Source organism: Acanthisitta chloris, unplaced genomic scaffold (genome assembly GCF_000695815.1).
Source record: "Acanthisitta chloris isolate BGI_N310 unplaced genomic scaffold, ASM69581v1 scaffold38640, whole genome shotgun sequence".
In the NCBI taxonomy this organism is placed as follows: Eukaryota; Metazoa; Chordata; class Aves; order Passeriformes; family Acanthisittidae; genus Acanthisitta; species Acanthisitta chloris.
In genome coordinates, this window is record NW_008651793.1 from 12022 (window position 1) to 28070 (window position 16049).

The following is a 16049-nucleotide window of genomic DNA, read 5'->3' on the forward strand; positions in this document are numbered from 1 at the left end:
ATGAGTACCATATTATCTGCTGTCCTGTGCCTAGAAAATAGTAACATGAGAAGATGTCATTGCAATTTGATGTTATTGTGACTTTGCCTTTCATAAATGTGTTGAATTTTTTTTTCTCATTTACCTTCGTGTCTAGTAATGCATATGTCTCTACTTCTACAACTTCGTTTGATGAAACTTAGAGTAAGAAGTGTCTAGTGGATGAGGTTAGTGGGCCCCTCTTACCCTAAATAGGTGCTGCACTTCATGTTTTTATGTCTTAAAGTTATTGTTGACTGGGATAGATTTGCTAGCAGTATTTATCATGTGCTGAGCTTCTTAACTGGGGCATATAGATTGTTGGCTCCACTCTGATTTGGGATACTAGATTTGAGTTAGACTCCAGCTTGATTTTGATAATTTCTCTTGCCAGTTAACTTAAGCACAAGAAGTTATAACCTGTGAAACTGTTTTCTGCTTGCATGTCTAGAGATGAGAGTCATTATGAGCCATCCAGATTTTTCTATGGGTTTTTTTTTGTTTGTTGTTTGGTTTGGTTTTGGGGTTTTTTTTACCAGTTCTACATAAGGAACCAAATTAATATCCACCCCATATAGTAACACAGTAAGATTTAGTTACCAGGTGTACAAATAATGGATGTTTAGTTTGGGCAGTTCAAAAGAAGCTTTTCTTTCTGGTTTTGAAAGCTTTTTCTTATGATTTACTGTGGCTGCAGGGATGGTGGTGGTTTTGGTATTGACTGCCTAAGGGATAAATGGAGGAGTGGGATGTTTTTAATTATTTTTACATCTTTTTTTTATGGAATGGCACATTTGATTTTATTTATGCTGTTCCCTGTCTGGGTAGCTAAAAGTCTGACTGTGAACCACTGTAACTGGTAGATGATGCAATGAGATGGTTCTCATTTTCCATCTCTGGAGATCTTGAGTGAGCTCTTACATTAGGGCTGTCCCCCAGCAGAACCCATGTGAGAAGATTTTCTCCAGAGAATTATAGAGAAAGAACTGGAAAGAATGTAAAAAATATTCACATTGAGCAAAACTTTAGCACTTGGATTTAATTCCCTTTTTTACAGTAAGACTGGGGTTGGTAAGGAAGTCCAACAGAAACTGCCTTTGAGACTCTTCAGCAAGATAACAGAACAGATTTCCTTTAAACTCTGAAAATGCTGTGAAGCATTTATGTTTTTATCAGTTGAGGGTTGATGATATAGTCTCTAAGAATTTACATTTGTTTACCTCAGGGTTCACAATGGTTAGTGTACATTTCCCTCTGTTTTGCAGAAACTTGGGAGTGTTCTACCTGAGTATGTTGGTCATTAGGCGACACATTCCTTCTAGAGCTTCTCCGTTTGAACTTAACAGGAAAATTGGGCTATTGCTAAGCACTTAGCTATTTGTTGCTACTTACAGGTAGTGGCAGGAGCTTTGCCTTTGAATGCTGAGGGCTTTCCTTTGCATGTTTTGGGTGTCAGGAATTCCCACAAAAGGCTTGTTGAAGGCCTTGTTCTTTCATCTACTGAAACTAAAAGACATTTGCAGTTGTTCTAAAACCTAGCCACCTAAATTTTAGTGCATCTCTTTTTTGATTATGCACACGAGTAATGAAAAATACTGTCCAATTATTTGAAAATGTAGATGGAAGGTTTTCCTTACTGTGAGCTGAATGAGACTTCAAGTGATTCTGGAATATTTCATACTGTGTGTGACTGTTAGAGTGTGCAAACTGACCTGCATTTGCTTTGCTTTCATTTGCAACAAGTAAGTGTGAGCAGCCTGTACTTTCCTATAGGCATATCCTAACATTCATCTTAGACCACCCTTTGAGCCTCAGAAGAGTCACTGCTCCTGTATGGCAGTTGTGCTGGTGGAAGGCTAAAAACACTGATATTTTTCCTCAACAGTGAAATCTGCGAATGCTCCAACTGCCTTTACTCACCAGAATTTGGATAGTCGATCACGCTTGTTTTGGGGGACTTTTTTTTCCTGCATATTGGAAGAATTTCTAGTGCTTAGATATTGTTGTGTTCAGCTCTTCAAAGCCGTGCCTGTAGATAGCTTCCCCTCGACCTTTAGCCTGGAAGGGCTGTTAATAACTGGGAGTTGCATTTGCTCCTTGATGCCTTTTTGGTTTAGGGCTAGAGATTGAGGCTCTGCTTTGATGCTAGTGCCTTTGTCAAGATAAGCAGTAGCAAACTACTAATAGATTGATTTCCTGGTCCTGAGGTTCTGTCTCTGGAGTTAGAGATACTCCTTGTTTCCTTTTGCATGCTCTGCTGGGGTGAGATTTAGGCTATGTGAAGGAGTAGTGACGAGGATGTATGAGGCTTATTTTAATTGCAGTTTCTGGCTGGCATTTTGCTTTCTAGATCTAATGACGGAGTTGTAAATGTTGAGGGGGAAAGAAAAAACATTCTCCATCTCTGCCAGACTTTGCTGGCATGCTGCGTGTTGTAAGCATGTTGATCCTGATGTCTTCCATAAGCATCCAAGTAAACCTGAAATGCACATAGGTGGAATAAAAATCATTTATATTTGTATTTAATTCCAGAAATGGTAATTCCAGTTTGGGAATGAGTGAAGTAGTGCTGGTTTAGAATTTGAAAGTTACTTTCAAGGACAGTCTAACTCACCCACAATTCTTTGTTATTTTAACTTCCTTTTTCATTTTTTTAACCTTTCTGTATGTTATCACTTTCGTGTTCTGTGATTCTCCCTGCCAGCATATTTTCTGTAATTTATGTTCAGTCTTTTCAGTCAGGCAAGGTATGTGGTTTATTCTAACAAATGCCACATGAGCAGGTCTGTCTTTGTATGATATATTCTTTATTTGCTATGAGAAAATAGATCTGTTCTTCCCAGAAGAGTTGGGCTTACTCTGGGTGTTTTATAAGGTACTTTTAATACCTAAGTAAACCTTTTTGCTCCATAGTCACCTCTAGTAAAAACAGTAGAAATAAGCCGGGTATTGCAGCAAGAATAATATATGGAATCTGCGCGTAACCATCCTCTTTCTCCAAACAGAGATAAGATGAACTTGTCAAAATAGAGTGGGGGAAAGAGAAAGTGTAAATAAAACCATCAAATCACTGTAACTCCTCAGCTATGCATTGCTTTACACTGGTAGGTTAGTATTCAGGATTTTTTTGAAATCTGGTATGTAAAACTGTCTCAAAATCTGTGCAAATTATGTTCAATAATAACAATTCAAATGATTTTTTTTAAAAAATTGTTTATCTGGCAGCAGAATGTCTTAATTGTTATGCAAGGAAGAGAAGTGGTTAACTAGAAGGTAACAAAACTTTAATAGTAGCTGTTTATATGGAACAAGCAACTGCTTTATTCACAAGGTATAAAGAACATTCATGTCCAAATTGCTTTCCATATGCACGAAAACTCATACCACCACCCCTGATGACTGCCTGGAGCTAGATTAGCTAAAATGTTCAAGACAGGTATGTGTTTTAGAATTGTCTTGGGAACTTATATTGGCTTAGATAGTTGGAAGGGTCCTGGAAAGGTCCAATAAAACTGAGCAAGGATAGCTCTTTTCCAATTGAGATGTCACTTTACTACTCTGTGGTAATTCAGAGGTTGTAACTCTTACCTGGGAAGTTCAAGCCTACCTCTGCAATTGGCCAAAGAAATGTATAACCAAAGGATTATAGGTTGAGATGTTTTCCTCTCATGTTAAAGGTGTTTGTTAACATGTGGAGACTCAGAGAAGGGGAACCATAAGGTATCTGTCATGAGGAGTGATTGGTGCAAGCCCATGTTCTGAAGGAACCCCACCCCAAGTAAATAGCCCTGTGACCATAGCCTAGCATTTGGGAATACCTGCTTGGGCAAAAAAAATTGGACTAGAGTAGACCTTGGTAAACACAGAATGGGTGTGTAGAGTGTTTTGCAAACCAGGAGAGTAGTTCAATTTTAATTTGGGTGCTTCATGGATTAAGCAGAAGATGAACACAGGGTTTTCTGGGGAGAAGGAATAATGATTTTTAGACTTGGGAATTTCAGTTGTGCCTAATTCCAGCATAAATTCTGCATGTGATTATTCTGTCAAAAATGTTAGTCACTGCTGTTACTCACTAATTGCCTTCTGGATTTTGGATAACAATACGTTAGCTTAAGGCTTCATGCACAAATGCCATTTGCTCTCAGGATTGCCTGATTGAAACAAAGTAAAACGATCTTCCGATGACACACAGTCATTTAGGCTTTCTGGATTGTTTCTCTTGGTCAGAATTTTAATATCTTTTAAATGTATTCATAGGTAAAAACATCAGAGTTTTACCGATACTCCCGGCAGCTGCGACATGAGGTTGACCAAGCCATGAATTACTTTCATAGCGTTCACCAACAGCCTTTGATGGAAATGAAATCGAACAAAATTCGTTCTGCCAAACCCCAGACTGCTGTGTTTAGAGGAATGATAGGACACAGTATGGTAAACAGTAAAATTCTTCTCTTGCACAAACCGAGGGTCTGGTGGGAACTTGAGGGTCCTCAAGTACCTTTACGACCAGACTGCCTTGCCATTGTCAATAACTTCGTGTTCCTGTTAGGTGGGGAAGAACTGGGGCCAGATGGTGAGTTTCATGCTTCATCCAAAGTGTTTAGATATGACCCAAGACAGAACACTTGGCTGCGAATGGCAGACATGTCTGTTCCACGGTCTGAGTTTGCCGTTGGAGTCATTGGGAGGTATGTTTATGCAGTGGCTGGGAGGACCAGGGATGAGACCTTTTACTCAACTGAACGGTATGATATTACTGAAGATAAATGGGAATTTGTGGATCCCTATCCAGTCAATAAGTATGGACATGAAGGGACTGTGCTTGGTAACAAGTTGTATATCACTGGTGGAATTACATCGTCTTCAACTTCTAAGCAAGTGTGTGTGTTTGATCCCAGTAAAGAAGGGACAGTAGAACAGCGAACAAGGAGAACTCAAGTGGTCACTAACTGTTGGGAGAACAAATGCAAAATGAATTATGCAAGATGCTTTCACAAAATGATTTCTTACAATGGTAAGCTTTATGTCTTTGGTGGTGTCTGTGTGATCCTGAGGGCCTCCTTTGAATCTCAAGGATGTCCTTCTACGGAGGTTTATGACCCTGATACTGATCAGTGGACTATATTGGCTTCTATGCCAATTGGTAGGAGCGGGCATGGTGTAGCTGTTCTGGACAAACAGATAATGGTTCTTGGAGGCCTTTGTTACAATGGTCATTACAGTGATTCCATTCTCACCTTTGATCCAGAGGAAAACAAATGGAAAGAAGACGAGTATCCGAGGATGCCGTGCAAGCTGGATGGCTTACAGGTCTGCAGCCTGCACTTCCCTGAGTATGTTCTGGAGCATGTCAGACGGTGCAGCTAAAATAGAGTGAACAGCCCAATGAAATACAAACAGTTATACCTAATTGGTTAAAATATACAAACCTGTTGAATTCCTTCAGAGACATTTCCTTGTGTATAAGAACAACTGCTAAATGCTTAAAAGAAACAGGATGTACAGGGAGTGTGCTTACCAAGTTTGTTAGAAAAGCTGATAGTTGGTCTGACCTTGTAAAAGCTTTGTTTTTTTAACAAACATAATTGTAAGTATGAGAAAAACATATATTTTTGAGTGTGCTTATTTTCTTTGGTAACATTTTATTATGCCCATAATATTTTCTCTTTCTTTTTTTAATGGCCATTGTGTACCACTATTTTTTGAAATCAGTTGTTTGGCAAAATATTTGTGAGAGAAAGAGAAGAAAGACTTTATTTTCAGTTTTTATTGTGCAGCAAAATTAACTTTGTCATCTGTACTAAGGTACAACCAGGTATAAAATACCAAACCCAAAACATTTCTGTATTTTACATTGTCTTTCAGATGCTTTTCCCATTAACTGCAAAGTATGGTCAAATCTACTAGGTGGGTTTGTTTTCCCTTATTTCCTTTGGAGAATAATTTTAACCCCTGTGTGCATGACCTTTTTCCTGGTTTTGTATAGTAGTACCAGTAATTCTGCCAAAATGCAAATTACACATTTTCTACTCAATTGAAAACAAAGCATTTTTATATCCAGAACACTATTTCTATGCTGCCTTCTATTGTCTGTATTGTGTTTGTTGGTGAGTAAAAAACTGTATACAGCCATGTGCATACACTGTAAAAACTGTATATAAATGCATCTTTTTATGTGCAGTTAGAATATTCTATTTTAACTAGTGCACAGATTCAGCCATATCTGTTGAATTTAAGGTATTCTTTAATGAGATAAATAATTCCAAGTTCTTAAGTAACCAGAGGCCTCATTTGGTATCAAAGTATCTTATATTTAGTATATACTGATTGATTCAGTAACTTAAAAAAACTATTTATATTGATGCTACATAATGAACTGTTGATTATTTGTTGTTTGATAAATTATTTTTAAAAAGTCAACTCATCTCACCTGAGTTTCTTTCATGTTTCAATGTGCTGTCCTGTTTTCTTTTTTCATGAAAATGGAAAATGTCAATAAGCAAATGCTCAGCACTGTTGTGACCCACAGTTATTTTTGGAACTGGATACTGGATTTGCTGCAGTTTATTCTCAGTACTTTGCTTGTACTCTCCCTTCGGTATGAGCACTCATATTGAAGTGGTTTAATCTTTTTAGTAGTATTATTTTAATTATTAACTGGTTAGAACTACTGTGTTTTGAAAATGTGGAGTTAGGGTTTTTGGGTGGTTAATATCATTTCTGTTTCCTTTATAAAAACCTACACAGCTATGGCTACTGACCTCGGAGTGCCTGAGTCAGGATGTGTGGTCCAAAGGGCTTTGAATAACTCCATTCTGTTAACTTGCAGGTATAACTGATGTTAGTCTGGTAAGAATTATCTGCCAAGACATAAATAATAACAGTAATTACATTCAGATTATTGACATGGAATTAGGCACTTCTAGAACCTAAAGGAGAGATTTGGAGAAGTTGAAGGCTCACACTTGGTTTGGATGCTGCATATTTTGTAGAATCTTAGGCTGCTGAGTTTCACTCTGAGCAATAGACTTGACTCCATATGCAGCAATGCAAAACCACTTTATTCAGCATCTTCCAGTCAGAAATCACTGTAGAAAAGAAATGTAAGGTACTCAGGGAGTTCAAGAGAATGCACTTACAAAGGGACCAAAATCACCCTAAATTTTCGATGTTATAAGTAACACCTAATTGTCTGAACGAAGTTCGAAATAGTAGATAGAAGTTAAAACAATGTATAAAACTCCTTACGTTGAGTTTTGATATTTTTGTAGTAATGTTTTGGGTTGAAATGTGAGTATTTGGACCTGTATAGAAAGTTGGCAGGTTTTTCATAATTTTTTTGTATTAGAAATGATTTATTGATGGAGTATTTTCTTTTCATATGTCCTAAAAGAGAGAACATACATCATAACTGTAGTGCTAAGTTATTTCCACCAGAAGTGACTGGACCAAATATTGAGATTCAGCCTTCTGATGCAGACTAGTTTGCAATTAAATTTGTCTTTTTGAATAAGAATACAGTTTACTGAATTAGAAATCTTAGTGTACTTTCTTGATAGCTTAACCTAAAGCCAGTGTGGCTTACACTAAACCCTCAGTTTCACTGTGAGACGTGTGTGCATTGCCCTGTGTGGTACAGAGAGAAACTGACTCCAGTGGGTGCTCGCTGTGTGCTCACTGGACATACTTCATGGAATACGGGGGCACAAGGGAAAAAATCAGCAATTTTTTGTTAATCGATTTTTTAAAAAATTCTGTTTGTTACCAGCTCATTTCTCAGTAAGCTAATGGGGCAGCAACAACTAACCCTGCGTGAGTTGTCTTTCATGGGCACTGTGTAGTGCAGGGTGCTTTGCTTTCGTCTGGGGCTGGTGTGGGGAATGGATGTGGTTCTGGATCTCTGGTGTTCCTGGCTCAGATGTCTTAAAGGGACATGGCCAAGACTTTCTTAGAAGTAATGGTAAAGCTAGGAGTGGTGCAAGCTGGTTTTGAGTCTGCATTTAAGCACCTTCTGAAGTTCTGTGTGCTTAGCAAGTGCCACTAGTCACTGGTGAGTTCTGACACCTGGGACATGAAGAACCAGATCATTTTTGGTGCTCTGCTGCTTAGTTCATATTTATCTTCTGCCCAGTTCTGAAAGATCTTGCTCAGGATTGTAATAGTAATTGTTCTGTGAATTTTTTTATTGAACTGTTGGTTTCAGCTTCCCTGAAGCTGTGTCTCCCTTGAGAAGCTGCTGTAATCTCTCCAGCATTAGGAATGATTGGAATTTGCTTGGGTTTAGAATGTGTGGGAGTACGTGAGAGTGGTTTGTCAATTTACATTTCTACCCTGCTTTTATTGTTTCAGACATGAAATATAAAATTAGCTGATGTTCTCTTTTATATTGCAATGGGACTTTTGAGGCAGTTATTTTTGTTACTTTATATGTCAGAGGGATTTTTTTTTAATTGAAAGTTTCTGCTTGTTGTTTGCTTTTAGTATTTAGCTCCAGATAATTTAGTTTTTAAATAGGAACAAAACTAAACTGCCTAATTAGAATTGCCTAGTACTATCAAATTTTGAGCATAATGATCAGATTAAGATGGGTTTGAAAAAACTTTTTAAATGCCTCTCGTTGGTAAGGAGAAGGTAAGTCACAATCTTTGGCTGTTAAGTTTGGGGAGGTTCTCCTTCTATTCCCACCCCAACCATACTGGAATACCTGCACATCTGGTCTCACCCACATGTCACACGTGACCTGCTTTGAAACAGCAAGTGTTCTTGCCTTTTTTTAAAAAAGGTGGACATAGTGAGTTTCAATCTAGGGTTGTTTTGTTTTCCACATTTACAGAAAAAATGTATCAGCTTCATTTCTTAATTTAGCAGCTAACTCCAGGAGGAAATTTGGTTTTCAAATGAGACAATGGACACAAAGCATAGTGCTCCTGTAAGGGGCTGGACACTGCCAGTTCCCATTCCACACGCTGCTGTCTGTTTTTAAGGGCCAGATCTTTTTTTTAATAAGTACTGTGGAAGGAAAAAAAAAAGCTGATTTTCCCCCACAAAATGTTGGTAGTTTCATAGTGGGAGGTGTTAGGTGGCATGAAAAAACCTTTTGAAATTTTTTCCTCCTGAATTCAGCTGGAGGAAGGCAGTACCTGACTTTACAAAGGCCCTGCTGTTTCAGCAGCACTGCTAGCAAGTGGCAGTATATGAGCTAGCTGGCACCTGCTTTTATGTTACTTGCTTTTGAAAAGTGTGGATGCCCTAGTTTCTGAAGTATGACAGCTGTCCTGTTAGAACTAGCTCCAGTGGTTTGACTTTGATATTTCCCTGGTTTCTGAGATTTGCAGGCATATTTTCTTGAGGACCTCCTGCCTTAGAAACCCAAGTGCTGTCTTTCCTCATGCTGATAAAATGATAACTACTTGCATCAGGGATGAAGCTTCACTTGAGACTCAGGAAGCAAAGATAAAATTCAGCAGGTACAAATTCAAGTCCATTTAAAAAAGCATTGTTTAACCCATTATGTCCATTCTTTAGCAAAAGGAGGGTAAGCTTTATGGGGAGATGCTAACTAGTGGTTCTTTAAACTTCAAGCTTTTGTCAGCCTGTATATGACAAAGGCTTTTTAGAAATAGTCACATTTGTAGAGGTATTTTGCCTTTTTAATAATTTTTTCCTTTTTTAAAAAGAGTGAACTGGGGCCCTGCTTCTTTTAACCCTTCAAATCTGTATTTCCCATATGGTAGTAGTACAGTGTAAAGAAAACAGATACCTGTAAGGTACTTAAAAACATGTAAGCACAAGAGTTATTAAGCCTGTGCTTAAGTGTTTATGGGGTTGAGGGCATCAGAGAAAACCTCCCTCCTGCTCTCCTTCAGTTAATAAAAATACAGCTGGTGAAGTTACTTGAATGTGTGTGGCTGTGCTCACTGAAGGGCAGTGGGGAGGAACACAACTGGAAAGGACATGTCATCTGTTAAACAGAGCTTGCTTGTGTCCTGTAGCTAACATTTTAAGACTTTAATGTTTGTTAAACAACTTGAAGCTGCTTAAAATAAATGCTAATGACTACTTTTGCATCTGTATTCTGTTTTTGAGAGTTGGTGAGTAACTTCAGAATTTCCATTTGTGTGGGTAAACTTTCCTAAAACCTAGTTGTATGTGGCAGGTGGCAGAAGAACTGATTTGTTTTGAGCACAGCTTTCCTGTATTTCCCTCTACTGATGTTTTTTCACTTCCCAAATTTCAATTAATGTTTATAGAGCCTTTTAAAAATAACTTTAAAAGGTCAATTTCAAATACCTTTGGATTAATGCTAAGCTGGTAGCTAGGGAAAAATCAGTTCTATTTGCAGATAGTTTTTATTTATGTATGACTCTGGTAGAAAACCTTACTGTAAGTTTAGAAAATGCAGTGTTCTATAGGACTGTAAAGTTAGCTATACTTAGGGGCTTCTATTACCTCAGTGGGACCCACCTAACTTTGCTGTCAGTCCTGGAACAGGTGAAGGGAAGAATGAGCTATGTTTTTATTTTAAATATTTTTCCCTATATATTGTTATTTTTGTAGATCTTTTTTAAATAAATTATTATATGCTGGAGATTGCAATTCCATTATAATATCCCAAGATTCCAGTGTACAATATCAGATTGTTTGTATTGAAAAGAATGTATTTGATAAATTAAGAGGAAAAGTTATTTTCAAACTGTGCAGTGTTTGTGTCTAGCAATTGGAAATACTTTTCCTATAGAAAATTTAAAATTATATGTATATGACCTCATATATACATTTGGATTAACTGTCTAATGATTATCCCAGGGCTGCTATAAACTTCTCTAAATAATTTAAGAGTTGCCTCTTTAACTATTTTAAAGTGGTTTTTCTTGTCTTTTTTTTGGCAGAAAATAATTTTCCCTTGCTGTGGATACAGTATGCTTAGACTTGCATATGTGCTCTGTCGGGGTTTAAAAATGAAAAAAATGTATAAAATGTGTATAAAGAAAAGTGTAAATAAAGTATTTTTAATCTTTAATCACTCTTGTGTAAACTTTGTAACACTGGAAGTGTATCGGGCCTGGTTTCCCTTCTCCAGGACTGCAGTTCACTCAGTTAAGCAGCTCTGCAGAAATGTGTTGCAATGATTCTGTAGAGCTGTGTTAGTTATCCCATCAAGGAACGTTGGATGTCCCAATGGACAGCATCAGGCTCATGGCTTTAGCTGTATTTTACAGTCTGCCCAGTTTTGCTTGCTGCAGAGCATTCATCTGTCTGCTCTGCATTTTCGGCTTGAAATGATGTTTGGAGTTGGCCTCATTGTTCCGCTGGTGACACAGTGTGAGTTGAAGCCGCAGGAGTGAGCCCCGAAGGCAGCGTTGGGTGGGAGTGAGCAGCCAGGAGACTCTGCCCTGCTCTCGAGTGCAGAGTTGAGGGCTCTGAGGCAGTGTGTGTTCATCCCACACTTGGAAGTGCCAGAAGTCCAAGTCACACTGCTTAACATTTCCCATAACAGGAAGAGGAAACTTCGTTTCAGGATTAAAGTGTCAGATTAGAACAACGTTCAATGCCGACGAGGGGGAGCAGGGGGCAGGGCAGGTAAAACGAGGTTGTAATCTTATTTTCTCAAGCAGTCTGATGAAAGCTTTCCTTGTCAGTCCATTGCCACACTTTTGTTTTTCTCTGTGGCTGTTTTTTGGCAAGTCTCTCTCAGATCAAAGCCCCTGGTTTAAATCTCTGCTGTCAGGAATGTTTGAATATAACTGTAGTCTCTCTTTTCTTTTTTTCCCCCCCAGTTTTGAGTTCTATAATAGCATTTTAATTCTATTTTAATACTTCAAATTACTTTAAACTTTCCATGAAGGAACTTGCCTCCCCCCTTCTTTTTTGATAGCTTGGCTTCATACTACACTATGTACTGTTTGGTGGGAGAATACTGTAGATGAATTTGGTCCTGGTGAAAATTCGTCATGGGAGGAAGGACCTCTTTTAATTGATATATCCCCAGTTTGAGTTCAAAAAGAGACCAAATGCATTAGTGATACAGTGGAAGAGAAGATGGCAGCCATATTTTCACCCTGTAAATGTTTACATTTCTTTTTGTTCACCTTTGAAATCTCCCTTCTCTGTGAGCCAGGTTGGCTTTTTGGCAATACCTTTGTTCCGTTATGTTCCACTGTCCCAGGTTACTTGTTAGCACCTTTGTAGCTGATTGGGCATCTCCAACAATGGAGCCATTGTTTGACTAAGGAGAGCATTCACATTTCAACTGCTGCATACCAAGTTCTTCACCTTTTTTCAGGAAGTGTGACCTTATTTTTTTGGCAGTAGTTCAGAAAAATGTGGTCACTTGTGTGATATTAAATTGATGTTATTTAGTCAAAGAGTTTTTTTCAGAGAATTCCTTCTAGGTTCTTTGATATAGATTCTTTGTAGATTCTATAGATTTTTTCCAGATTTTTGGTTACCCACCCTTGATGACTTGAAATTCTTAATTTCAGCAGTTGTTCCTCCTTTGTGATGGATTGGGGTTTTGGGGGGACTTGTGGTTTTTTGTGTTTTGAGGGTTTTTTTTCTTTTCTGATTCCATTGGCTTCATAATATGGAAAGGCAAAGTGTTGCTTTGGGTGTTGCACAGATTTTCTGTCAGTTCTGCAACTTTTGAGTTCCTAACATACTTGTGGACATGTGATCCCCAGCCACCCTTTAGCCTGCCAAATCTTGCTGAGGGTTGTGTCATCCTGTAATGGAAGTGCCTTCTGTCCAAGGGAACTTTCTTGACATATGCAATATTTTCCTTCTTTCAAGGGAGAGGGCAGGGAGTTGTGAAAAGGCAGCTTTAATTTCTTGTTTTCATTAACACTTCCCACTTTTACATTTGATTCTATACTCATGCTGACAGATGCTTTAGGTGATGCTCACAGGTAAAAATAAACCTCATCATGATCTCTGTTAAAGTACCCAGTGACTGGTCAGTCATCTATCCATTGAAATGAACACCAGCATTGAGCAGCACATGCTGAGCACCAAGCCTTTTATTTTGATGGTATGTGGTACTTGAAGAACTAAAAAAACCTTTTACCATGTATCTGATGTCTCTCAAATGTGTCTTCTCATGATGTCGCCCTTGGTAGCAAGTCTCCTGTATTACAGACAAGTATTGTTCAATAAGTGGTTATCCCTTTTTTTGCACTATTTCATTTCACCAGACAGAGATGTCTTTGGCCTAAACTGGCAGCCTCCTTTCCTACAGCCATTTCAGTGTGTCCTCCAGGTGTGTTCTTAACACTGCTTTGTTTGCCTGCTTTTGGTCATGTGGTTCATCTCACAAGTTTGAGTTACACCAACCATGTAATTATTTTTTCTATGTGACAATCTTTATTTCCCGTGGTGAACAGTGCATGCTGTGGCTCTGTCTATACGTACTCGAGAACTAGTGATGATACTTTCTGACTTTACCATCCCTTCTTTGTCAAAAGAATTGCATAATGCTAACTGAAACCAAGTATTTCCTCCATGTGTAAGTTCCATACCCTCAGGGGGGAAATTCTAAGGTGATCAGTGTGTTCCTCTCATGTTTACCTTCCCAGACTGCCAAAGTTATACAAAATGCATGGGATTGTGCGTGTAGTGCTGACACTGGTGTCAATGTAAGGTATTGCATAAGTGCTTTTCCTCTATGTTGGATATTTTCATTTTTACCCTTGGAAAGAAGGGAATTGCTATTGTCTTCCACCTCTCAGAAAGACCTCTTGGCTAATTCATGCCCAGAAAAGAGTCACAGTTACTTGACTGTCCATGGTCAACTGAAGGTGTTCCATAGGATTTGCCTTGTGTCACACATGCTCTTACTTCTTCCTCTGGCTCTTACAGGTAGTTCTACAAGGATTTTTTTTATCTAACACAGGTGACAACTTGATACCAAGAATCTATTTTAACTTATAAAGAAACACTATCAAAATTAAAGTTTCAGAAAATGTTTCAGAGGGCAAAACCTTTTTTAAATGCGTATATTTCTCGTCCACCTGATTTTGAGTTCATTTATTGCAATCGGGAAGTTACTGTCAAGTAATAGCTTTTCCTTCACTCTTTTTCTCCTGACAGCTTATCCAGAACACTGAAAAGAATTATGTAGTCAGAAAAAAAAAGTGATGATAATTAACTGAACTGTAGGTTTTAATTGAATGGCTTTTCATGGTCTTAAAGTTGGGAACTGATCCAATTAACAACCTTCCTGGAAGTGTTTTAGCTGACTTCTGAAAGAGCTGGATTTTGGCTCAGTGCTGTTCTCCAAAAACAAGGGGGGTGAGGCTGACCTCTGCATAAGTTAAATAAACTAAATACCTCAGTCAAGGCCATCTCAGTACAAACTTGTTAACGCTCAGATAATAACCATCTGTACTCTGCAGGAGTTAAGAACCTTAAAAAGCCATCACAGTGTCTGTTTTGTCCTAGCTTTGTGGTGCAGAGTTTTTTATTTTTCCCATGGAAAAAATTAATTACAAGAATGTGCGTTTTGCTACAGCAGTTAAACTGGAGCAGGAGGCCCTGCTGCTGGGCCTGCAGCCTCGCACAGAGCAGGGCAGAAGGCATGAAAGTGAGTGGAAGGGTTAGCAATTTTCCAGTGCCTTAACTTTTGATGATTTGTGCACTTGCTGTGGATGGAAATCATCCAATATCCTCAAGAGATAATGGCTGGAGCCAGGCATACAATTTACCTGCTTCATATTCCTATTCTTCTGTAACAATGGATTGATCCTTCAGGCATTTCAATTCACAAATTGAATTCTCCATCTCTTGGTGCTCAGCAGAGTCACTGCTATTGGTAACATCCAGTTCCTGGGCCCATGTAATACCCCACATAGTTGCACACAGACAGGAGTAAGAACCTATTCAATCGCACTTCTGAAATGTGACATTTTCCTCATCTATACAACAGCCAAAGCAAGCTAAAGGATTGGTTGTTACCCATGCCAGCACCATATTGTACTAATTTATGAGACTGAAGATGTGGTTTTAAATGCTGTGCTAGATGGAGGCAGTTCAAAGTAAAGATTATGCCGGTCTGTGCACCACTACCCTGTGCCCTTTGGTTCCTACACCCTAAACTGCAACTATTCCACCCACAGCCCTTCTCCAGAGGGACTGGGGGACAAACTTAAATGGCTTCACTTTACAGGAAGTTGTAGGTGATAACACGTGTTATGTAAGCAATCACTGGGGGAAACTGTCTGACAGTTTTCATTAGTGATTGTGATACACCCCTGAAATATGTCCTAGAGTTTCCTAAGCAGATTTCAGGATTAAGCCTGTGTAAGGTCAGGTGTTGCTCCTTTGTGGAAAATGCTCCCAGAATGGAAGCAGTAGCTGAAGGTACCAGACATGAGGGGTTTTAATGAATGTGAGGCAAAGGAATGGGAAAGGTGCAAAACCAGCCTGAACAAATGCCAAAGAGCAAGGAACTGTAGAAGAGCTTCCTGGCTAATGAGTATTCTACACAGAAACACAGCATTACATCCAGGAAAGAGCATTTTGCTTCCAGTTTTGCCTCACGTCTCTCATCCTCTCTGAAACAAATACATCCTCTTCGTTTTTGCTGTCATCTGTTGAGCTTGAGAAGACCAGCATGTTGGCTGCATGGACACTGTAGGGGGCTAGTAAGAGTAGAATGAAGAGATGACTGATGAATTGTGTGGAAATGAAGATCTAGAAAAATAAAAGTATTTAAAAGCCAAATACAGGCTTTTCTTCTCAAAAACAATGTTACTATAGACTGAATAAGTAAAGCCATGAAACCAAAATCTGCCCTCTGGAAGTAGATTAAAGGTTTTCCCTTACACTCTTCTATTACATCAAATGATGGTGGCAGCATCAGTGAAGAAGAAATCTGGGTGATTCTTCATGTGCCATTCAGCTCTGTCTCCCTTCTTGTTCAATCTCTGCAGCAAACCCCTCCAGGTTGGTCTGCTGCTCTTCTGGTTCCTGGGATCTTGCAAGGCTTCAAGCCCCAGCCTAGGGCTTAATGGGGAACTGCATCAGATCTTAAGCCA

At 38.8% G+C, this 16049-nt stretch overlaps 1 protein-coding gene across 1 annotated transcript in view; it reads left to right on the forward strand.

Annotated features, from left to right (window-relative positions):
* The window catches only part of LOC103802166 (kelch-like protein 15), a 9001-nt gene extending 3616 nt beyond the window's left edge, over positions 1-5385 (forward strand). The window contains exon 2 of the mRNA XM_009074622.1: positions 4276-5385. Coding sequence (XP_009072870.1) covers positions 4276-5385 — 1110 coding nt within the window. The remainder of the gene's footprint in view (positions 1-4275) is intronic.
* Positions 5386-16049: the final 10664 nt, after the last annotated feature.